Here is a 25,394-nt window from a genome sequence, read left to right on the forward strand (position 1 = left end):
CAAAACAGCTGGAAATAAATATTGTTTATATACAGTAAGTTACATTTAGTGCGACGTTGAGATTATTGGACAGACCTGTAATGTGACACGTTTAATTGAACATTTTTGTGAACATCGAGTTCGGGGCCCAAATTATGGCGCCACATTAAAGTTGCCACCAGACGTCGACACTGTACCACTCACATCGCCAATGTTCAATTAAAGGCCAAAATCGCCTCCAAAGCGACACTCAGTGGTTCCTCGGCATGTCGTATTAAATTTAAATTACTATATTCTTTTGTTATTTATGTGTTCGCATAATTAGCAACGGACACACATTTATTTTCCACTTGCAACAGTATTCACGACGATTAGATGGATGAATATACGACTCCTACATGCATCTAGTACGACTATTGTCATGCGTATATACGATTTACTACAGACAACCCAAAAACGAATGGCGGAAAACGTTCTTGATAATTATGATAATTATTATAGATTTTTGTAAATACATGTATGTTTGGAATATTACGTTAAAAATTATTTTTAAGTCAGAATATTTCCGGTTTTAAGAAAAGTGAAAGTTTAAGTTGCTTTTAGTTATTTTTAACTTTAAAGAACGAAAGATTATCTGTTTACCGGTCTTTTGAGTTCTGATAAACATAGTGACAAAAATAAATTAGTTCATCTTAGTCATTCAATTGCACTTAACTCAAAACTGTAAACATGAGATTATGAACTTGACAAACCAAGCTGCCAAGTATGCCAACCCAGCAAACATTAAATCGTATAACTATCGTATATAGAGCATCGAATATCTGGTATTTTGGGTGGTACATGATGCGCCCAAATAGCATATACAATAAGTTACCTCTAATCCTCGACATACCAAGGCACTACTCAGTGTCGCATTAGATGTGATTGGCCTGTAATTGGACATTCACGATGATAGTGGTACAATGTCGACGTCTGGTGGCGACTTTCAATCTTGGACCATACTTTGGGTACCAAACTCGATGTTTTCAAAATATCCAATTAGAGATGAATATGTCCAATTATTTGCGTCCCATTACAGGTCTGTCCAATTAACTAAATGTCGAATTAGAGGTAACTTACTGTACATGCAAGGTTATTAGGCAATACCTAATAACATAATAAGTCTGTTGTCATACGAATATACGATTCATCACTGACATAAAAAAATGGCGGAAAACATCAAAGTAAAATGTTCGGCCCGGGGATTCACCATTTTTATATGTATATAGAACCTTTATAAACATTTATGTTTGTACAAATAGGAATTAATCAATTGACTTTTAGGATCATAAATGTTTGATATGAGTGGTGGCGACGGTTATAAAATTGCTCCGATGGGATTTTAACTTCGGTTGTTTGGATTATCAAGCCGCAGCTATCCCGTACGGCTATCTGAAATATGATTCTAGGGCAATTAAAGTTCTTACATATGATACGAAAGAGTTGCACTCGGATACTTCATTCCTGATTGTTTATTGTGCTTTAGTGGAAATATCGAAAAATTTATATAGAAATGGTTAAATAAAGTTCAGTACTACATGTTTCAAGTAATCAAATAACATGAAGTAAAAAATTTCATTCATATTTTAACAATTTGGAACTGTCTTCGGGCCTGCCCAGCAAAAATAAATCGTAAAAAAAATTCGAGGGGTTGTATCTGAGACACGACCGCTTAGAACGTAGGACTACGCAATCTTTTTTCTTTTGAAATTTGATGGTTTGTCATTTCGAATATTATTTATATTATTCCCTCTTCGTTGTTTCTGTTCTAGCGGCTGCATAAGTTACCCGTTATTGACAGCTCTGTTCAGGAAAGCACACAAATGGACAGAACAAATGTATGGAAAAATGGGAATGTTTCCAATTTTCATCAATTTAAACCATATACAGACTATGGGATTGTAATGTATAGCATATCAAACAATAAAAATCTTAGAAAATTTCCGATTCGATTGGTATACAAAACGTTTAAATCCGTTCGTAGTAAAAATAGTTATTAACGTTAACTTTATTTCATAAAAACGTGACCTGTTTTCTGATTTGGCACCCTTAATGTAAGATGTGGTCCTATGTCAAAAATCTAAAAATGGAGGCGATTTACATACCTCTAGGACACATTACTTGTATTATGTATATAACTGGCATATGCATATGAAATTGGAGGCCATATACATGTATATTGGGGTATATGATATAATATAAACGATAATTATACGATTTATTATTTTCTAGGATGTATGTATATCGCCTCCACGTTTGCAGGCGCATCATATACATGCAATTTATATTAATCATACTTGTATGTTTGTGAATATAATCCTCAAAATAAAATCATTACACTAAACCTTCGTTTCCAGTAACTTATACAGTTACCAAATCACGCAATAAACATCAAGAATTGCTGGGGATCTCTTATCAATATTTGTTCAAATTTAAAAATGTGCTAAACTCCAGTTTTGTTGACAACTTTTATACATTCAATTAAATCGTACGATAAATCATATATAAACATAAACATTCCCACCTTTCATCCTTCATTAAACACCTCGTAGTAGAAATCTGTCAGTATGTATACACTCTCCTACGAAACATAGTGGAAAAAAATATATTCGTCGATGTAAACAAGCGGTGAAAAAGGAGACACTTTTCGACGAATGATTTGTATGAAGTTCCACTGCCACCACGACTTTTGTAAAAAAAACCAAAAAAACGAATGGCGAAAAATGTTTGTGAGGTTATAATTATTTTGTAACCACCACCACTTGTAAATATGACAATATTTATGTTACTAAAAACAGGAATTATTCAATTAACTTTAAACCTTCATAAAGCCGTGGCAACTTTATTAGCACCCTGAAAAAAAAATTTTTTCGCTTCACTCATTTCAATATTTTGCTTAACCAAAGACTTCTACACCATTTTTTTGTGCTGCTAAAAATGAATGGTTTTTATTTCGGGAGTCATTTTTTATGTAGTAAAACAGCGATTTTAAAGCGCAGAAAATTTTGTTTAAATTCATGAAAATGCAAAAAGTTGATAAGTTTTTCAGTGGCAACGTTCCATTTAGGATCTATTGTGTAAAATGGCCCATAAACGTTTAATATTTTTGCGCAATATTTTGGTTTGTGCAATATAATTGTTTATAGTCAATATTGTTTATGGGCCGCTTAAGATCATGACGACCGCTAGCCCCTATTGGTCAGTCGAGCCGAAAATGTACACATCAATAGATTCTTTTTCAACATTCTCGTCACTCATGATAATAACGCGTACTTAGTTCAAACGACCACTAGAGATCAACTGACAGTATATTGCGCAATATTGCCAACAGACAGCACAATATTATCCTGTTTGCACAATATATTTTCAAGATTTTATACAATATATTGCACAATCTTTCAGTATTGCCTCTAGACGAACAATGATATTGCACAAACCAAAATATTGTGCAATGATATTGAACGTCTATGGGCGGCTTGGCTTGATGGTCGCAGTGATTAAATGTTCCTACAGAAGAATAGCTAAAATTTTATCAAAGGTAAATATGTGTTCTTTCTCATGTATTAATTATGTTCTCTGAAGTTGGAGTCGATTCGTTACCACGGTCTTATAGAGGGTTAAGTGGTGGGGGTATAAATATTCAAAATGAGTGGTGATGATGATGGAGAAAATTTGTTCCGATGGAAATATAATCCGAGACCAGGTAAAACTCGTACATATAATACGGAAAAGATGCAATCGGATATGTCATTCTTGGTCGTCTATTATATTTTAGTAGAAATGTCTTGAAATTTATTTTAAAATAATCAATTAAGGTTCAGTGTTACGTGTTTTAATTAATCAATTACAGGTCGGACTTCCTTCAAAATGTTGATTCCCGCGGAAAAATACCCTATCCAAAATTTCAGCTCAATCGAACTAAGAGATCTAAATTTAGTGTGTTGCACTAAATTTAGATCTCTTAGTTCGTTAGGACAGAAAATTTAAAAAAAAAATTAAAAAATCAATTGCGCGTATTTTACTGTTGCAGTATCGGCACCACAAACACCATTCACAATTTCAGCGGCCTGGCTTGCATTTTCGCCTTTATAAAAGAAAAAGTGTAAAATGTACCGAATCTTCTGTTTGTTGACCCCCATTGTTAATACCCTGTAACTCACAACTGAATGGAACAAAAAAACAGTCACCTTTACAACGAGCCTAAACTTTTTATGATCGATATTACACGAGATATTGATCACTAAAGCTTGAGCTTGGGTAGACTGTACACTTCGAAGTTGCTATCCGTGATTGACCTGAATCAGCGAAATTGCACAAAGAACACACTGAATGACGCTTGGGAGTAGCAAACCGTTCTCATTGTGCAAGTTTCGATGATTCGAGCTTTACATAGTCAATAACGACGCCGTTTCCCCCAGTGGCATTCTTTTGCTCTTACGTGCTACAAATCACGACACAAAAAAACCAGACAACTATGCTTCAGTTCGCACTTCATGACATACGAGCCAACAAACCAAAACCGTCATGTACGGTTTCGGTGCAGAAAGTTTATTTTCTTCTTTGCCTCTAACACATACATATCGAACCGCTCCATGCATCATATGGACTACGCAAAGCGAAATTCATATTCAACTAATATAGCAGATCCTGATTCATAAGTCATTAGTGCAAACTAGGATTGGGCGATCTCAGATCGATTCTTAGAAGATCGATCTTTTTCATTTCGATTTCCGATTTCTTGGATCGATCTTTTGTACTCGAGAGAATCGATTTTTTTTGTTTTCGATCTTTTTGACCATAGAAAAACTTTTTGTAGATTTGTTTTTCAGTATACATCGATATTTCATCTCACCAAAGGCCACCTAACATTTTTTTAAACATAGTGTCAACATTTGGATCGCTTCTTCTACGATTTACTTCGGTACAAATCCTGACATAGACAGAACTAGCTGCAGCTACTGAGGGGATGTACTGTAACCAGTTGCGTAAAGGATCACTGAACCTGATGTTGACACCAATTGCAGACGAAAGGTTGTTTTTTAGTACTGGCGCCAAAGTCAAGAATCGGCTTCGCTTGAATGACAGATGTATGGCACGATTGGCTTTTATGGGATCATTGTCAGCTGAGTTCTGGGCGGTTGTTAAAATTCTGATAATGCTTTGTCAATTAATTTATTTAATGAAACGAATGCCTGACGGCACAATATGAATGCCCCGTGGCTTTGGATTTCATGCTGAGGAACAACACAAAATGCGTTTGATGTTTGACTAGAAATATGAAATTTGTATTCCCTGTTTGAAGAAAAGACGACATGCATATACAATAAGCAGATAAATCGAAAAAAAGCTTTTATTTTTTCAAAGATTGATTCGGCAAAGATCGATTCTTTGGTGTCGATTTAATCAGTAGATCGATCCCTACGTCGTTTGGAAAGTCGATTCGACAAGATCGATCTTTTTATAAAGATCGCGCAATCCTAGTGCATCCGTGGCCGAGTGGATAGCGTCTCACATTATCATGCCGGGTGTTCGGGTTCGATTCCCGTTCTGGCCGGGGAATTTTTTGTCAGAGAAATTGGCCGGGGAATGTTTCGTCAGAGAAATTTCCTCCGACTTGCATTGTGGTCACGCGTATTCTAGAGCTTGCCCCTCGGAATACATTCAAGGCGTGTTATTTGGCTTAAGAAATCTCAACTAAGTATTAATAAATGACGCTAGTTAATACATACGTTGAGACGGCAAAAGTTCCACAGGGAACGTTAACGCCATTCAAGAAAAAGCAATCCTAGTGCAAACTATATGATTATTTAGGTAGATAGAGGCTCAGCAACTATGTTATGCGTACATTGATTTTTCGAAAACGTTTTTTTCATAATTGCTCAAATGTTTTCGAACAAAAAATGTATGTTCGCATGTTGAGCATACGTATTACATTGTGTAGAATGCGTAACAGTGCAAAAGCCAATTTTGTTCATTTTGCCGTTTACGTCTCATATACAAACATGGGCAGTGTGCATATATGATTTCGTATAGAGCAATTTTACTAAAGTATCCTTTGATCGACATTATATATAATTTTGATTCGATCTCACTTTATATGCTACTTAGAATATGCCAAGTTATTCGATTTAATGTTTGCTAGGTTCTTATTAGATATAAACGTAGCTATCTTAAATCAAATATTTGAGTTACACACAAAAGTTTCAATAAAATCAAAGATCGAAGGGTCGATAAAGTAGGTCTGGCGTAAATCTGGAAACTAATCACTTAACAGTCTTCAACAACCAAGCTAAGATAGATGTAATTTGAAAGTGGAAGCAATTAACTTATTAGAATTTGAATCATTTAGTAACTTACAGAACTGGGCGCCGGCACATACGATACGAAATTTGAATCCTTCATCGCCATCTGTTGTCGCTTCGGATGAGTCATGCTCGTTGTGGCAGTTGTGTTAGGTGGTGCCACTGATGTAGGCTGCGGGTATATACCGTTCTCTACCAAGTAACTACTGTTGAATGGTCTAAAACCGGCCGTCGAGGGAGTTTCTTCACCCCCAATGGATTGATGAAGCAGTGGATTGCGTATAGTGAACATTCCGTTGTTATTTTTGAATATTGCAGCCGGCTGATCGTGTCCCATTGTGACATTCTTTGACGAAGAATCTCCCGAAGACGACAATTTTGCGGGAGTAACGGTGTGGAACATTGGATTGCGAAGTGTCACGATTTTGTTCTCTGTTTTATTTTTGTTGCCATCCGATGTGGAGTGGCTATCGTTTGATGAGTCATGCTTACTTTTGTTTTTATTTTTGCGCTTATTTTTTTTAGATGAAGTATTTTGTTTAGTTGTTGTGTCACTTTCACCTGTTGCACGCTCCTTAAGTCTATTGGTATCGACCATGATAATGGCATCCTGGCCGGGAACCGTGCTAACAGTTGGTTGCACCATCAGTGTATTCATCATCAACATTCCTGGGCCTATAACACCGGAAGAACTCATGAGCTGTGGAGGGGAAACTATTGGTCGTTCCATTTGAACCGTTCGCATTGGCTCGCAAATCTTCTTTATCGATTCCCGTTTTGCCTTTATCGCTTCTGCCTGGGCGGCATCCACTCGGGTCAGCGTGATGCCTGGAGGCAACTGCAGTCCCTCCACGCGAATTCCACGACTGAGTTGGTCCATTATGCTAGCGCCAAATGAGTTATCACCCGGTGGGAATGTGTTCGGAATTTTGGGGAAGGTTCCCGTTCGGGACGTGGTCACTGGTACGTTATTTTCAACCATCTGTTCATTGACGTTCAAATTACGGTCATTTCTTTTCGAGGCTTTCTCCGGATTTTTCGATGTTTTCTCAAATCTACGATTCGGTACAGGAGACTTGGATTGGTTTGTTTTAACTTGATCTTGCTTTCTGAGTTTCTTTTGTCGCTTTGACGAATCGGGATTTTCAAGAATTGATAATTTAATTCCAGCCGAAAGAGGCTTTTCGTTATTAATAATATTACCGTTGGAATTGACGCTTTTAGAATTCTTCTGAACAATCGGTACCGAAGCAGGAGACAAGTTTTCCTTATTCTTCACTTGCTTAGACTCTTTGCTCATATCACACGATGGAGCAACTGAATTCTTCATTTTCTCATTCTTCTTTTTATTAACTTTTTTATTCGCTGTAACCATAACTGGTGTCAGCGCTGAATCATCGATTTTTGGAGAAAGTGGTGTCAATGAAGCTGTGGACGTTGTTTCTGGTTTCACATTCTCACATTTACCCACAGTGCAAACTTTCTTCTCTTCCTCCACTTGAATCTCTTCTTCTATCTCCGATTCGGAATCATCCGCTTTTAGCAACTTGAATGTGTTATTGTCAAATTCGGGGTCGATATAACCGTCATTCTTTTTACGTACCACTTTTTTCTTAACCTCTGTTTCCTTCACTGTGATTTTGTTCGATCGCTCTTTGCCAGAATCGTTTCTATTTTTTTCTTTACTCTTATTCTCTTTTTCATCCTTCATTTTATGGGTACTTCCGTTCGAGCTGATCGAATCTTTGCTCATTTTTCGATTCAAAATCTTCATCGGTCCTTTTTTATCCGCTCCCTTCTTCGGACCACCGCTAACATCGAGCCCATCAAGTTTGGCAACGATTTCGTCGATCTCATTTATTTCGTCCGCCAATGAATTCTTCTTTTTCTTTTTCTTCTTTTTCCCTTCATCACACGGTGGCTCGTCTTCCAGCTCCAGTCTATGGCTCGTCTTCTGCGGAATTTGCATAGCAGCATTTGATTGTGTCTTGCTCATCGTACTTATCGGTTTGTGAATCTGTGCCAATTTAACAGTCAGTCTGCTGATCAGCGAGATAATATTCTCTTTCTTTTTCTCCTCCAATCTACCGTTGTCTTGTAGTTTCCCGACAAGTTCGTCTATCTTTCGGACAGCTTGTACCTGAAATTGTTGCGGCTGTTCTCGGAAGCTCAGTTTCAATAGCTTCTCAGCTATCATCACGTCACTGTCCGTGGTAACCGCATTTTTCATCAGTAAGTCACACGCATCACTGAACATTCGTTTCATCCGGGACTGCTCGAACTGCTCATACTCTTGTTGCAACGGAGAACCAGGCTCAGGCGGTGGAATTGCGCCATTTGCCGGGAAAATTTGACCATTTACGAAAGTGCACAACAGTTTATCCTGGTCTGGTGAGGGCCCCTTCGCGGTGACAGTAACCTGTGGTTCGGAATGTGACACGATGGTTCGCTTAATTGTTACCATTCTTCGACCTAGACCTTCCTTACTCACATTCTTTGGAACTGTTGCCTCATCAGTAGTGGAAGTTTGCTGTTGAAGAAGCTGTTTCTGCAGATGCTTTGTGTTGGTATTCCGCTGCACACTAGAAGACGTTCCGGATGGCGCTGGTCGTTTAACCAATGTAACCTTCATCGGACTTTCCTTCGCTGAATTCGCCGCAGGTTTGCTGGAGCCATCATCGAATCTAAAACTGAAATCAGGATTACTGCTGCGTATGCTAGAAACTAGGTTGTTAATATCGGTTTGTAGTTGGATCTTCTTCTCTTCGTAGGCTTTAATGTCATCCAAAAGTTGATTTTTGTCTTTTTTCTTCAGATGCTGCTGGAATTGTAACCTTTTTTGAGCATTTTGTTCCTCCAATTGAAACTCAGAGAATTTCTGGCTGAGTTCGCCAAGTTCGCTAATTTTCTTCAGGTCATGTTTCTTCTGTTTCTGTTTGATCTTCTTAGAAACCTTCTTGTTGCTTGCCTGCTTAGCTGCATCATCACCTTCAATAAACTTCAAAATATCATCTAGTGACTGTTCTTCCACTGTGGTCAATGGTGGTGGGGCCTTTTTCACTTGAACGATCGGGTTTATGTTCATCTTCGGAGTCTGTTGCGGTATCGATAGAGGGTGGGATACCTCATTCCTTATTGCTGTACCGTTCATCTTGGTTGTAATGGCTGAAGAAAGGGACTTGCTCGCGGGCGGCGTTGTTACTGTTGAAGGAACCTTAGCCGTGGTTGCGGCAGCCGTTGTTAGGTTCGTAACAACCGAGCCAGCCATTACGTTGCTGTTTTTTGTGACTTCCGTCTTCGTGTAGGTTGCTCCTTTGGATGCGGCGGTACTTGGTGCGACAGCATTACCCGTCGATACTGCATTCGTCGAATTGCTCTTGTTGGTATTAATCTTCTTGAGCAAACCGCCTGGAGGAATCTTAATGTTTTTGAGATTCAACGATTTCATTTGCTGGGTATCTTTATTACTTTGCAACTGTTTTATTTTCTTTCGCAGTCGATCGCGCGTTTCGTTCGTTCGCTGGTTATGGTTGCATTCCTGATAAAAAGAGAAATTTAGAATCCGCAAACCACATCACCTAGAATGTTGTGCTCAACCACTTACCAAACAAACGCTCTGTCCGAAAAGTGTGCAATAATAACACACACAAGAACCGTCTCCTTTTTCGCCTCCGTTAACACCACGGTGACATGCCTTCTTATGTTCCTCCTTACATTGTATCGCATGCGGACTAGTTGAACTACCAGTGCCATTGCTACTTATGCTCGTGGAGGGGGACACAGTTGACGCAACTGGAGCTGAATGCAGACTTGCAGCCATCGAGCTCACCTTGCTTTGAGGTGGAACTGGCGTCGTTGGCGAAGGTGGCAGATTTACTGGGCCAGTTCTCTTCTGTGTTGTATTTGTAACTTTCGTTACAACCTTACCCGTTTGTGGCGACGACGTTCCTGGCGCACATAGTTTCGAGTTAGATTGCTGTATATGTGCAACCGTTTTGGGAGGAGCACATGTTGATTGATTGGGCATGATTTTGGTGGGACTATTAATGACAGTCGTGGCTGATTTTTTCACAATTGGACTACCACTAATGATGGGTGGTGACACTGCTGGTATTATTGCACCTCCACTTTGCGGGACAACATCACTGGATTTGGAGTTGTCATTTGCGACATTTTTGACCTTGTTGATATTCTTTGCAATGTTGTGTGGTTTATTTGTGCTATTCGTACCAGTACTAGTGTCATTACCGATGCCGTTGCACTCCGGCTGATTGGTGCTGTAACTATGCTTATGCTCGTGTATTTGTTCCAAATCACGAACCATATCCTTCAGCATGGTGTGTTCCTTTTGAAGATTTTGCAGCTCGGATTCAAGTACTCTGTAAAGAAAGTTTAATATTACTGTAGCAATTTGATTTGTTAGTTCAAATCTAAAATCAAATTTTATCGAAACCAATTGAAAATAACGTTGCAAGACTTGTCGGAAGCACAATTGAATGCTTTTTTTTTTGAGAAACTCATAAATGCCAATTTTATCAAAATTGACTTTTTGGCAGTTGTTGAATCCTTAAGAATACCTACATTGACTGTCAAAATTTAAAAAAAACTACGAATCCCCTTTCATTGGGGTTTCAAATAGTCCACGTTTCAATTATCACCACGGGCGGCACTGCGATAGACATACAATTTCATTCATTGTTTAACGAATGCCGTAAGAAACATGCACAACTCAACATAATCGGAATGTCTTCTGATTCGGATAGCGACTCGGATACGACCCCGAAATGTAAGTGTGGTGTCCGTCGGAAATGAAATGCCATGAAAGACAAATTTCTGCATAAATCGAATGAGTTAACATTTTTGTGCCAAATATTGTATGAATCCCTTGTAGCAAGATTTTCAATACACAACATCACAAAGCAAATCGGAAGAAAATTATTTGACCCAATATCGACGATAATGTGACGATAATCCTCGGGAGACATATTCGTCAAAACTACGGGTAAAAAGATTATTCAAAGAGAAGTGCATTGCCAAATCGCACCCATTCCTGGTATGTACCTGAAAAAAAATTACGTATGAAATATCAAAAATACTCACTTGTTACTAGCAGCAAGTTTGAGAGCCTCCACCAGCGGTTGCTTAATCTCCTTTTCGAAAATTTCCGTTTTGGTCACCGCGTCAGCAAAATTACTTTTGCAATCCTTACAGATGGAACCATCGCTCGTGCAAAGTTTCACGATAGGATCGGCGACTGCATCAGACATAGAGGGTGGACCATCATTTGAGTCCATTGTAACAGAATCCGCGGGCATAAAAATACTATTTACCGCAGATAACTTGTCACATGCAGTCAAAGCCGGTGACGCACTGCACCCAATAATCGCTGCAAGCGCTTCCTCTGGCAAAATAGCGCTCCAGTTGACTCTCAATATTTTGTTGTGCATATCATCCACAATCATCTGTCTCAGTGGGGATGCGGGCGTGCACCAGTTAAACAACCGCGAACAACTTATACACTCGAAGCAATTCATGTCGAACTCTATATCGGAGCCTTTCGCCAAGAAAAACTTAATGAAATACTGATAAATGGTATTTCGATGTGGGCACTGGAAATCTATTAGGAACCACTCCGCGAAAGCTGAAGCCATGTTACCCAACAACGCTGAATCAGCATCGTCCGCTTCCCAAAGTAAATCCAGGAAATGCAGCGGATGAATTCGATCAACGACTTCCTTTCGCCATCGTTTGTTGATATCGTCGCAAAACTTCTGCATAAATTGCTTAACGTCGGTGTTCCAATTTTCTACCATTCTCCTTCGCTCGTTGTCCTTCAGGGGGTAATAGGATTTGATCAAAAATTTGGACAAATTCAGAGGATAGAGCATGGCAATGATATTGATTGCAATCCGACATGCGTTCATTTTGCAAGGCTCGGCTTGAAAGATGCAGAAGCGCTTCGGTTCAAGCGTTGTCCATGTGTAGGCCTGTCTGCCCGGTATATGCTTGAACATAGCCCACGAAATATGGTAGAGAATAGCGTTGTTGTTTGAACTTTTCTTCGTTACGTCCAATTTGGAAGTGGAATTGGTCGTGTCTCTCGTAGCAATTGCAGGAGAATTCCCAACTCCTGTTCCTTTCTCAGGTGGTTCCACTAACGCAATTTCTACTGTTGACCTCGATGACGATGACTGAGAAGATACAATCATACCATTAATATGTTTTTTCAAGCTTTTTTCACCGGACGGCTTTCTGGAGGAACTCCCTACGTAGTCGCTGTAATGTTGATCCAACGTGTTGAAGAACGAACACTTGGCGCAATACAATTCCTTTTTCGGCTCCACGTAACATGTACCACCCGCAAGCATACAAGTGCGACAGATACATTCGCTGGGGGTGGAACGAAAAAAAATTAAACCTCAACTAAACTGGTACATAATTCATCTAACATTCGCTTACACATGATGCGCCGCCAAGGTATTATTGCATTTCTTACAATTGATGTTAACGATCGGCGCCGTTAGCCTGGGATTGGTACAGACAATCCATTTCGTTTTCAAGTTATGCAACGCATATTGCCATACCAAGCATCGGTCGTCCACCGGTAGCCATTCCACGATCGAACGTTCCCTTCGCTGCAACACCTCTGCGTCGAAGTTGAACTCCGATTCTCTAACGGTCAGAAGCAGCAAATGAGCTGAATGGATACGTTTTCTGCGAGCCGCATCTTCCCGCGTTTTGTGGTACTCGTGCAGTAGACACCAAGCATCACACCAAGTCTGCGTCATCGCATTCATATCGTTATCGAAATGGATAAACCGACACACTATAGACTTGTAATCGTCCTCATGCAACAGTTCCTTCAGCTTCACAATACAATCGGGGATGATTTTCTGCACCTCGAAATACACAAACCTTTCATACATGCGTTTGTTTATCAAATTCCACGTGAGACGAAATTTATGCAGATGTCCCCGTTGCAATTCGAACAGTAACGGGGTTAGCTCTTTGGAAGAGTGCAACAGTCTATCGTAACCGTCGAGAATATCTAGACGAAATGTTATGATGTATTTCGCGATGTGTTTGGATGTAGAAAATACTTACAAGTTACCAATTCCGTGGGATTATATTTCAGCTCCCCGTCGCTTGTTTCGATGATCAGATCCTGCAGCCCTTGGCTGTATGCCTTCACAATCGAACGCAGCTGGAGACAAAGCAATTCGAACAACTGATGAGGATCGCGCGTGTACAACATGCTGAACACCAAAATGAACGTCATCTCGTTGGACAGCGGCAGGTTGGAGCCAAGGGAGATTTGTATGTTTTTCTTGGTATTGATACGCCCATCCGTCATCCATTTCAGGGAGGATTTATCCATCAGGTCCATATAGCGACCGTATAGCTGGGAATCCTTGTCGCTGCAAATAAATTACTCAATTTGAGACTTCAATGAACACAAAAAGGATATTGTTTCGTAACAAATTCAAGTTTTCATTCGGCTCACAAAGGTTGTACCGAGCAGTTCGCTTTGTTTTAAGCTCAAGTGATTGTGTGAATAAAACTATCGTGTTCACCAGTTCATACTGGGTGTAAAACTCTCAAATACTCGGGTGTACTCTCAAATATCGCACATTTATTCCCTCCCATGAAATGGGGGGGTGTGACAACTGAAACAAATTCAAACAGCTTCCCTCGATGGAAGTGAAAGTCTTGGATTGTCGCCAACTCGATAAAGTCTCCCATGATGGGGAGAACAAGAAATTGACGCTGTCCGACTCGTTTCGAATTTTTTTTTACTGATTCCTCCCTCTCTGACTACGATATGGTGGGAAAATTGAGGCTACCGGTGCGACTCTTTGTGCCAAAGCCCATTACTTCAAAAATCAAAAATGTAAGTAAGTTGATCAGACTTCAGCTTATTGTGCCAACAAGGAGCGCCGTGCCACTTGCGGAGAGCAGCATGTGGGTGAATGCGATGCGACTGGGCATAACCCCACATCCCACACGTGCCCTCAGTCTGTGAAACTTACGAGAGTCGCTGGGAGAAACAAAAGCGCTCTTTAAAGGAACGCTCGAAGCGCACTTTTGCGGAAATTTTAAAGGGCGCTTCTCCACTGGCCCAACAACTACCAATCTCCACACACAATGTCTTCTCCACGTTGCCAGTTGACGAAATGGAAGAGGATACAGCTAACGAGGGCACACCGTTAATTTTCCAAGGGAATTCCAGGCGCAAAAATGTGCCCACAACCAAAGTTCAACGACAAGTCCCATCGATGATACTCTCCGTTAGTTTGCTTAAAATATCGAGTGCAGTGGACAAGCAAAATCTGGTTCCGTCCGGCTTCCGTATTGTCAGCTTGTATTGGCCTCCGAGAGCTGCGGTTAGCCGCAAGCAACTTGCTGACATGTGCTCACTCCCTCCTGAGCCATAGTGATCTTGGGAGACTTCAACTCTCACGGAACCGCCTGGGGGGAGCAGTACGACGACAAAATTGTTGATATATGACCTTTGAAACAGCTTCAATATGACCGTTAGGACCACAGACAAAACAACATGTGCACCTAAACCTCCTGCTAACCCAAGTTCACTATCGTTAGATTGCAAGTGGAATGTTTTCCAGGACCCCAACGGTAGTGATCACTTACCAATCAAAATATCCATCACTACTGGGTCGAACTCTTCTGAATCTATAAACATGGCATATGACCTCACAAGACACATTGACTGGAAAAAAATATGCGGACGCGATTACTCTAGCCATCAATTCCAGAGATGGTTTACCTCCATTGGAGGAATATAACTTCCTTTCTCGTTTGATCTCGTTTGACAGCGCAGTTCGCGCTCAAACGAAACCCATCCCAAGTTCCACTATTCGTCGAAGGCCTCCCAATCCATGGTGAGATAGCCAATGTTCCAAGCTTTATCAGAATAAATCGAACGCATTTAAAGCTTTTCGGAAACGTGGAACCATTGAACATTTTCAAACGTATTTGAACCTTGAAAATCAATTTAAAAACTTGATCAAAGCGAAAAATCGTGCTTATTGGCGAAATTTCGTGGGAAGTTTGTCACGAGAAACGTCAATGAAAAAATTATGGAAAGTGGCTCAAAACATGAGAAATCGCTCTTCAACGAATGAAAGCGAAGAATATTCACGTCGATGGATTTTTAATTTTGCGCGGATGTTTTGTCCCGATCCCGCTCCCGTGCAAAAAGTTGTTCGAGATATACTACAGGAAAGGTGCGACCTCAATTTCGAGTTTTCGATAGTAGAATTCCCTCTTGCTCTCCTTTCTTGTAACAATTCTGCTCCAAAAATGGATAGAATTAAGTTTCTGGAGCATAATATTGCTCCGGATGATTGGAGATAAGTACGAGTTATAGCTATACAATTCCTTCAATTCGTACCGCCCAATAGCAATGCTTTCTTGTATACGGAAATTGTTGAAGGAAATGATCTTGTTTCGCCTTGATCGGTGAGTTGAAACGAATGGTGTTGCCGCGAGTCCCGGAATTGCTGGGCTCCCTGACGACTGCTAGAAACCACATGGCCTGCCAAAGAGTAGACCATGTAGGTGACAGGAAAGTTGAAGGTAGAAGATGACAGAAAATAAAGAAGTAGAAGAAGGTGGTCAAAAGTAAACATAAACAAAAATCATAAAGACAAAAGAAAGAATCGTGAACATTGTGAGCTTTGGAAATTATAATTATTTATCTATAAAAGCTAGGAAGTATTAGAAAATTAGAAACCATTATTAGTAAATTATCAAAGTAAGAATATTCTAGTTAAATTAATTTATATCTAAACAACTGACTTAAACTGACTTAAATTTATAGGTACAAATTTATCCCGCATAGTTACCAGAATCTACAATTGAACTGTTTGAATTCACAGATTGTAATTTCACTAGTTACCGTGAGAACAGAAGTTAACATTGAAACCTACACTGAATTGTAAGATATAAAAATGTATATTGATTATATATAACTAAAAGAATAAATATTTCAGCTTTAGCAATCGCTTAAAGAGGGTGTTCGCTTTTTTTCGTACGAACAAACTAAAGAATTCACGGTACGATGGCTAACACCAACGCCGGAACATCCGCCCTCGACAATACCTGTCCTGTTCGAGAAGGCAATTGCCAGGCCTGCAAACGTCCTGATAGTGTCGATGACATGGTCGAATGCGAACAGTGTAAATATTGGTACCACTTCAGCTGCGTGGGTGTAACACAATCTGTTGAACGTCGACATTGGGTGTGTAACAATTGTTTACCAGTGAGCGTCAGCAGTCGCTCCTCCAGATCGTCTGTCCGTAAAGCACTGGAGCAGCAACGATTGCTGGAAGAACAGCAGATTCGTCGCAAGCGGTTTGAGCAAGAAAAAGCTCTAGAGAAGAAACGACTCGAACAGGAGCAAAAGCAAATCTTAGAAGAGGAGAAAATGGAGAGAACGTTTGTTCAGGAAAAGTTCGCTTTGCTGGAGACACAGGAAACTGACGAAGGTAGGAGTGTAAGGAGCAACAGAAGCCGATGCCAGAATAGCCACGAGAAAGTTAGGCAGTGGATGAAAGATGACGGATCGAAGGGACCAAAAGCCAGTACACCAAATGATGCGGCAGGAAAGGCACCAAATCCGGAAACTTTACTACAAGGCGAGAGTAGCAACGAAACTCCATCAGCGATAAATCCCAGTAGGATACCTCCACAGTCAGACGCACTGAGCAATCCAATGAATTTTCGACCTCCAGTATCAAAATTACCTTCCGACAATAAAAATATACCGCCTTCAGAACTCCCTTCTTGCATTCCACCCACCGAACATACGGTGAATCCTACGTTACTAGTCAACGCTTTATCGGATGATATTAGTATTGATATTCCACCATTGCCATTCGAGTATGCTCCTTCAGAGGTGTCGTCGATAATGCTCCTCAACCTCGCTATGATGTCCAAGTTTCCACCCCAATTAATGTCCTAGGACAAAATTCCCTACCAACGGTACATTTAACACAACCAATGGTGCATGAAAACCGAGCTCCAGTGCAAGTTCCTCCGCCAAGGCACACGCAAACCGCGGGTCCTCCAATATACCCTGTAACGAGCAGAGCAAATGAAATGACTTACGTTGATTCTGGACCTTCGTCGATGCAAATTGCAGCCCGTCGTGTAATGTCACGCGATCTTCCAGATTTTGACGGGAACCCAGAAGACTGGCCTGTATTCATCAGTCAGTATAACATCACCACGGAATGTTGTAACTTTAGTAATGCCGAGAACCTCATCCGGCTACAACGATGTTTGAAAGGTCACGCTCGAGAATCTGTACGCAGTCGGCTACTCTTGCCTGCATCCGTGCCACGAGTGATAGAAACACTTCGGATGCTTTATGGGCGACCTGGATTGCTTATAGACACTCTGTTGAATAGAGTACGCTCTACGCCAGCGCCGAAGATGGACAACCTAGAAACGTTAATAGAATTCGGGTTGGAACTGCAGGGACTCTGTGACCATCTTCAAGCGGCATCGGAAACCGCACACCTCAACAATCCCTCGCTGCTACAAGAACTTGAAGACAAGCTGCCATCTCAGCTGAAGCTCCAGTGGGCAATGCACAAACAAACTGTGCCCAATGTTACACTGCAGACGTTCGCCACTTACATGTCGCATATGGTTTCTGCAGCGAGTCAAGTTACTAAGTACGTGGGGTGCTCCAATGTACGTCGGCCGATCAGGAATAAAGAAAAGCCGAAAGAGAAAGGGCAACTCTATACACACAGCGCGAATGACGAGGAACAGTTTGAAACGAGTGACGGTGCGAACTCTGAAACTACAGTACGGAATTGTTTAATCTGCTGTAAACCAGGACATCGAGTGAAGGAGTGCAAGCAGTTTTCAGATATGAGCGTAGAGAATCGTTGGCGTAGTGTACACAGTTTTAAATTGTGTCGAACCTGTCTCAACCAACACGGGAGAAATCGTTGCAGATTTTCAACAAAGTGTGGAATCGACGGGTGCGAATTCAAGCACCACCCACTGCTGCATACTAAAGTGGAAAATACGCAAAAGCCCACAACAACAGCTGAAAATCATTCACATCGAGAACAAAAATCCAAAATGCTTTTCCGAATTATTCCTGTAACCTTGCAAGGAAAGAACGGATGTGTTAACACATACGCCTTCTTAGACGACGGTTCCTCTTTAACCTTGGTGGAAAAATCAATTGCAGAACAATTAGGAGAGTCCGGTCCATCAGGAGCGTTATACCTTAACTGGACAAGTAATGTAACCCGTTGCGAAGCTGACTCCCAAGAAATAACATTCAAAATCTCGGGAGCAGCCGGTGGAAAATTCTTCCGAGTTCAGTCAGCCAGAACAGTGTCCGAGCTGAAACTTCCGGTACAATCATTAAAACCGCAACAGTTGTCACTACAATATCCACATTTAAAAGGTCTGCCGATTGCTGGTTACGATGACGCTATACCCCGAGTGCTCATCGGGTTGGACCAGTTGAATTTGTCAATACCACTAAAATGCAGAGAGGGAAGGAAAGGAGCACCAATAGCTACGAAAACTCGCCTCGGATGGTGCATCTACGGAGGATCAGGTGAAGCGAAATCTGTTGGAGTGAGCTGTCACATTGTTCAAGTCAGCCCTGAAAAACTTCTTCAAGAGATGGTGAAACGATATTTCGAGCAGGAAGATGCTGGAATTAAATCAGTAATCAACCTGGCGTCAGCGGAGGATACTCGAGCAAAGAAGATTTTAGCTGATACAACAGTGCGGCTGGGAGACAAATTCGAGACTGGACTCCTTTGGAGATACGACCAGTTTGAATTCCCAGAAAGTTATCACATGGCCCTTCGACGCTTGGAATGTCTGGAGCGAAGAATGAACCGAGAACCTCTATTGAAAGAGAACATTCACCAGCAGATTCAAGACTACCAGGCGAAGGGATATGCTCATCGCGTTTCAGATGAAGAACTTTCGGGTGTCGATCCACGAAGAATATGGCATTTGCCGCTCGGAGTCGTTACCAACCCCAAGAAGCCTGGTAAGATCAGATTGATTTGGGATGCGGCGGCCAAAGTGGATGGGGTTTCTCTCAACACTGTACTGCTGAAGGGGCCCGATTTGCTGTCGTCTTTACCAGGAGTGCTATTTAAATTCCGAGAAAAACCTGTGGCAGTGAGTGGTGACATTCGCGAAATGTTTCACCAGATTCTCATACGGTGTGCAGATCGTTATGCATTGTGCTTCCTTTGGCGAGAAGATCCGAGTCAGAATCCCGAAACGTTCGTCATGGACGTTGCTATTTTCGGTGCCAGCTGTTCTCCATGTATTGCGCAGTTCGTCAAGAATGCTAATGCCGAGGAATTTGCTGTACAATATCCCAAGGCAACAGAGGCCATAGTCAGGAATCACTATGTGGATGATTTCTTGGATAGTTTCGACACCGTAGAAGAGGCACAGCGAGTAGCGGCTGAGGTGAAGTTGATCCATGCGAAGGGTGGATTCGAAATACGCGGTTGGTGTTCTAACTCAGCGGACGTACTGGCCATCTGGGAGAAACATTTGTGACAAAAACAAAAGATCTGAATCTGGAGAAAAGTGACGGAGCAGAAAGAGTTCTAGGGATGTTGTGGTTGGCAAGCGAGGATGTTTTAGGATTTTCAACGCAAATGCGGGCGGATATTGCCGCCATCATCAATGAGGGTCGAAGGCCAACAAAACGCCAAGTCCTACGATGTGTCATGTCCTTGTTCGACCCTCTTGGACTATTGGCTATATATACGGTGCATGGTAAGATCCTGATCCAATCCATATGGCGCTCTGGAATTGATTGGGATGAGAAAATTAAGGATGAGGAGTTCAATCGTTGGACGAGGTGGATAGCTATATTGGGTCAGGTTGACCACGTTCATATTCCACGCTGTTACGTTGGGCAAGAATCCTCCACATCATTAGTTTCTGTGCAGCTACACATTCTGGTGGACGCGAGCGAAGACGCTTATTGCGCCGCTGCATACTTCCGTTTTATTCTGGTAGACGGAACCGTCATCTGCAATCTAGTTTCGGCGAAGACGAAAGTTGCACCCCTCAAACCGCTATCTATACCGCGTCTGGAATTGCAAGCAGCCGTGCTTGGTGCTAGGTTGGCTTCGTTCGTCAGTGAGAATCATACATACTGTATCGAGAAAAGGGTTTTCTGGTCTGATTCCAGTACGGTTCTTGCCTGGATACGGTCAGACGCTCGCAGATACCGCCAATTTGAATCATGTCGCATTGGAGAAATTCTCTCGTTAACAGAAACTAGGGAATGGAGATGGGTTCCCTCCAAAATTAACACTGCTGACGAAGCCACCAAGTGGGGCCACGGTCCATGCTTATCGCCAAAAGGGAATTGGTTCCAGGGTCCGAGTTTTCTTTATTGTCCCGAATTTCAATGGCCGGTCCAAAGCAAGCAACAGAACACTTCTACGGAAGAGGAACTTCGATCCTGTTTTATGCATGACGTTACTGCATTTGAATCAACAGTGAAATTCGATCGATTCTCCCGATGGGTACGCCTCCTTAGAGCGATCGCCTACACGCAGCGATTCATCAGCAACGCACGTTTGACTAAACAGCACCGAGACCTGACTCCTTTAAATTCAGTAGAGATCGGGAAAGCAGAAAGCATTCTCTGGCGACTCTGCCAGGAAGAGTCGTATCCAGATGAAATCTCTCAGTTAAAGAATGGGAGAAGCGAAGTAGATAAATCCTCGGCGATCTACAAGTTGTCTCCGTACATCGATGAATATGGAATTCTAAGGCAGAACGGGAGGATTGGCGCAGCATCCAACGTCGAATTTAACGTGAAATTTCCGATAATACTGCCCAAGTCCCATCGTTTAACTGCTCTCCTTCTGGACCATTATCATCGGATACTTCATCATGCGAATTATGAAACAGTTGTGAACGAGGTAAGACAAAAGTTTTATATCCCTAATCTCAGGGCTGTTGTACGCAGGGCGAGAAGATCGTGTCAGTGGTGTAAGATTTACAAGTCACAACCTTCTACACCTAAAATGGCTCCTTTGCCGGCTGCTAGACTAGCTTCATTCGAACGGCCTTTTTCGTATGTTGGCGTGGATTTCTTTGGTCCAGTGATGGTGAAGATCGGGCGAAGCAACTTGAAGCGTTGGGTGGCACTATTCACGTGCCTCACTATAAGAGCTGTTCATCTTGAAGTAGCATTTAACTTAAATACGCAGAGCTGTATTATGTGTTTTCGTCGATTCGTCGACCGTCGTGGAGCGCCTTTGGAGGTTTACACTGATAACGGTACCAACTTCCAAGGCGCCGAGAGGGTACTTAGACAGCAAGTCAATAGCGGCCTAGCAGAGACGTTTACTAACGCCAATACCCGTTGGTTCTTCAATCCTCCCTCAGCGCCCCATATGGGCGGAGTATGGGAGAGGATGGTTAGGTCCATCAAAACCGCGATCAATAGTATTGATACGGGGAAGAAGCTCGATGATGAGGGATTCTCGACATTGTTAGCCGAAGCGGAGAGCATCGTCAACTCTAGACCATTAACCTACCTTCCGTTGGAGACGGAAGCACAGGAAGCTTTGACGCCCAACCACTTCCTGCTCGGTAGTTCGAATGGGATCAAGCAGCCAACTGCGAGTCCCATAAATCAACGAGAAGCTATCCTAAACAGCTGGAATCAGATTCGCCATCAATTAGACCTGTTCTGGCACCGGTGGCTTAAGGAGTATCTTCCAACTATAAGTCGCCGCACAAAGTGGTTTACCGATACTAGACCGGTGGAAATAGGGCAGTTGGTGCTAATTGCAGATGAAGGCAAAAGAAATAGTTGGCTACGCGGACGTGTAATTGAGATTCGGACAGCCCCATATGGTCGAGTGAGACAAGCTACTGTTCAAACGACAACAGGGTTGCTGAGAAGACCAGTTTCTAAGCTGGCCATTTTGGACGTGGAGTGTTCAGGTAAAACAGCGTCAGACACACTGTCTTACGGGGGCCGGGATGTTGCCGCGAGTCCCGGAATTGCTGGGCTCCCTGACGACTGCTAGAAACCACATGGCCTGCCAAAGAGTAGACCATGTAGGTGACAGGAAAGTTGAAGGTAGAAGATGACAGAAAATAAAGAAGTAGAAGAAGGTGGTCAAAAGTAAACATAAACAAAAATCATAAAGACAAAAGAAAGAATCGTGAACATTGTGAGCTTTGGAAATTATAATTATTTATCTATAAAAGCTAGGAAGTATTAGAAAATTAGAAACCATTATTAGTAAATTATGAAAGTAAGAATATTCTAGTTAAATGAATTTATATCTAAACAACTGACTTAAACTGACTTAAATTTATAGGTACAAATTTATCCCGCATAGTTACCAGAATCTACAATTGAACTGTTTGAATTCACAGATTGTAATTTCACTAGTTACCGTGAGAACAGAAGTTAACATTGAAGCCTACACTGAATTGTAAGAAATAATAATGTATATTGATTATATATAACTAAAAGAATAAATATTTCAGCTTTAGCAATCGCTTAAAGAGGGTGTTCGCTTTTTTTCGTACGAACAAATGGTCTACTCTCAGATACCCAATATGGGTTCGCAAGGGCATGAGGACAAATGATTGTCTTGCGTTGCTTACACCGAAAAATGCTGAAGCCCATTCTTGGGAGGATCTTTGTTTCTGTTTCATTATTGGTTTTGTGAGACAAATTACACTCTAAGGGTCTACTGCCTCAATTGAATAACATGTTATATAACTTGCTTTATGAGAATCATTTGGACTTTTCTCATAAAAATAAGTCGGGTCTCCTACATGGGACTCCCCCAGGGCTCATGTTTAAGCCACCTTTTGTACAACTTCTATGTACACACACAAAATCGCAGCCCAAGACAACTTGCAAATGATGGAGGAGAATCAAACGGATCCGACCTGCAGGAACCCTTACAAGATACTTTGAACTATTTTTCAAGTTGGCCCATTGGGCTAGAGGTCGAATTTTTCACGTAGAAAATAGAGTGTTTTTTCCAGGAAGCATAAACCAGCAAAACCATAGCTTCAAATTTAGGGTAAACCGATCACTCATGCTATATCTTTCAGGTATGAGTCTCGAGGTTTTGGCAGGCGTACTCCCAGATCGTTTCAATTTATTATCTCTACGGTTCCTCATCCAGTGTAAGGTTATGAGCCCATTGGTGATCGATAATTTTGAGCAGCTGATCAAGCTAAATTTTCATTCTGGATTCATAAGCTCATATTATGAATTCATCTCCATGCAGGTTGTTTCTTCTTCGTATATTCCCAACAGTGTTTGTTTTCCTGACTACATCAATTCCTCTGTACATTTTGATCTGTACATAAAGGGAAAAATCCATGAAATTCCAGATTATCTTCGATCGGGGATCGTTCCTACGATCTTCAATTGAAAGTATGGGCGTGTCAATTGTGATAATATGTACTTTACTGATGGGTCCTCTATGAAAGAGTCCACAGGATTTGGAATGTTCAACGATTTTTTTAGTCTTCTATATCCTTGCTCAGTGTGTATTGCTGAATTAGCAGTGATACACTGGGCGCTGGATAGCGTCGCCTTACGTCTATTACATTATAATGGATAGTCTTAGCTCTGACGAAGCTATCCGTTCAGTGAGGCCGGAAAAGCACTCGTCGTACTTCTTCGAGAAGATATGAGAAATTTTGAGTGATTTATCCAGACGCTGTTATGTCATTACCTCTATCTGGGTCCCTTCATATTGCTCAATTCCGGCTAATGAAAGGGCTGATTAATTAGCAAAAGTAGGTGCGATTGAAATCGATATTTATCAGCGTCAAATCGTTTTCGAAAAAAATTGATTCTTTAGTCCGTGAAAATACCATCGCTAACGAAGATGAAATAGGCCGGTGGATTCACTCGATTATCCCTAAGGTTAGCCTCGAATCATGGTTCAAAAATCTGGACTAAGTGTTTTTGCGGGGAGTGTTACTTCATTATCTCATTATGAAGAAAAAATCTGCGGAAAGTCATCGCATTTTGGTGGATGTTTATGGTGACTGGTGACTGGTGGATGTTTGAAGACGAAGAACGTTCCGGACCGCCAAAAAAGTTTGAAGATGAAGAATTGGAGGCTTTACTCAATCAAGAACCATCACAAACGCAACAAGAACTTGAAGATACACTTGGAGTAGCTCAGCAAACCATATCCGATTGTTTAAAAACAATGGGAATGATCCGAAAGGTGAGACTCTGGGTGCCGTATGAACTGAAGCCACGAGACGTCGAACGCCGTTTTTCTAGTGCGAACAACTGCTTCAACGGCATAAAAGAAATGGTTTTTTGCATCGAATCGTTACTGGCGATGAAAAATAAGTCCATTACGATAATCCTAAACGTCGGGCACCGTACGGATACCACGGCCATGCATAAACATCAACGGCCGCACGGAATATTCACAGCCAGAAGGTTATGCTGTCTATTTGGTGGGACCAGCTAGGTGTGGTGTACAATGTGCTGCTAAAACCCAATGAAACCATTACGGGGGACCTCTACCGACAATTGATGCGTTTGAGCCGTGCACTGAAGGAAAAACGGCCACAATACGAACAAAGACACGATCAAGTTATTTTGCAGCACGACAATGCTCGGCCGCATGTCGCGAAATCGGTCAAAACATACTTGGAAACGCTGAAATGGGATCGCTATGTCCGATTATTAGCTTTTTCGATCGATGCAACATGGCCTGGTTGACCAGTACTTCTCCAATTTTGATGAAATCGACGCTTTGCATTCAACCCGCGTAGAGAGCATTTGCACAATATAAGCGTCGGTTCCGCACCCAAAGATATTTATAGAATGAAAATAGTCAGAAATTTGACTAGAAATGTTGTCACATTTCGTCCGAAAACAAACCATTTTTTTATATTTCCTTATTTTGCAACTGTCAGTCCCACTGATCTGAGTTTTTCTAACGGAAAGCTCAACATCACCCCTATGGATCGCCTCAACGTGGTAGACTTCAAAATTCATTAACTTCTAGCCTT

General features: G+C 41.5%; 2 protein-coding genes across 6 annotated transcripts in view; one reads left to right on the forward strand and one right to left on the reverse strand.

The window, feature by feature from the left end:
• The window catches only part of LOC129762780 (L-dopachrome tautomerase yellow-f), a 403,523-nt gene that overhangs the window by 322,077 nt on the left and 56,052 nt on the right, over nucleotides 1-25,394 (forward strand). The window lies entirely within an intron of this gene.
• LOC129762771 (uncharacterized) overlaps nucleotides 1-25,394 on the reverse strand; it is a 32,392-nt gene that overhangs the window by 5,841 nt on the left and 1,157 nt on the right. For 2 of the 4 annotated variants that reach the window (XM_055761300.1, XM_055761296.1), the window contains exons 2-6: nucleotides 13,425-13,738; nucleotides 12,780-13,368; nucleotides 11,421-12,710; nucleotides 9,925-10,699; nucleotides 6,376-9,858 (exon numbers count right to left, since the gene is read on the reverse strand). In XM_055761300.1, coding sequence (XP_055617275.1) covers nucleotides 6,376-9,858; nucleotides 9,925-10,699; nucleotides 11,421-12,710; nucleotides 12,780-13,368; nucleotides 13,425-13,738 — 6,451 coding nt within the window. The remainder of the gene's footprint in view (nucleotides 1-6,375; nucleotides 9,859-9,924; nucleotides 10,700-11,420; nucleotides 12,711-12,779; nucleotides 13,369-13,424; nucleotides 13,739-25,394) is intronic. The other 2 variants (XM_055761299.1, XM_055761298.1) reach the window with 2 other exon arrangements.

The sequence above is a fragment of the Toxorhynchites rutilus genome, chromosome 1 (assembly GCF_029784135.1).
Source record: "Toxorhynchites rutilus septentrionalis strain SRP chromosome 1, ASM2978413v1, whole genome shotgun sequence".
Taxonomy (NCBI): domain Eukaryota; kingdom Metazoa; phylum Arthropoda; class Insecta; order Diptera; family Culicidae; genus Toxorhynchites; species Toxorhynchites rutilus.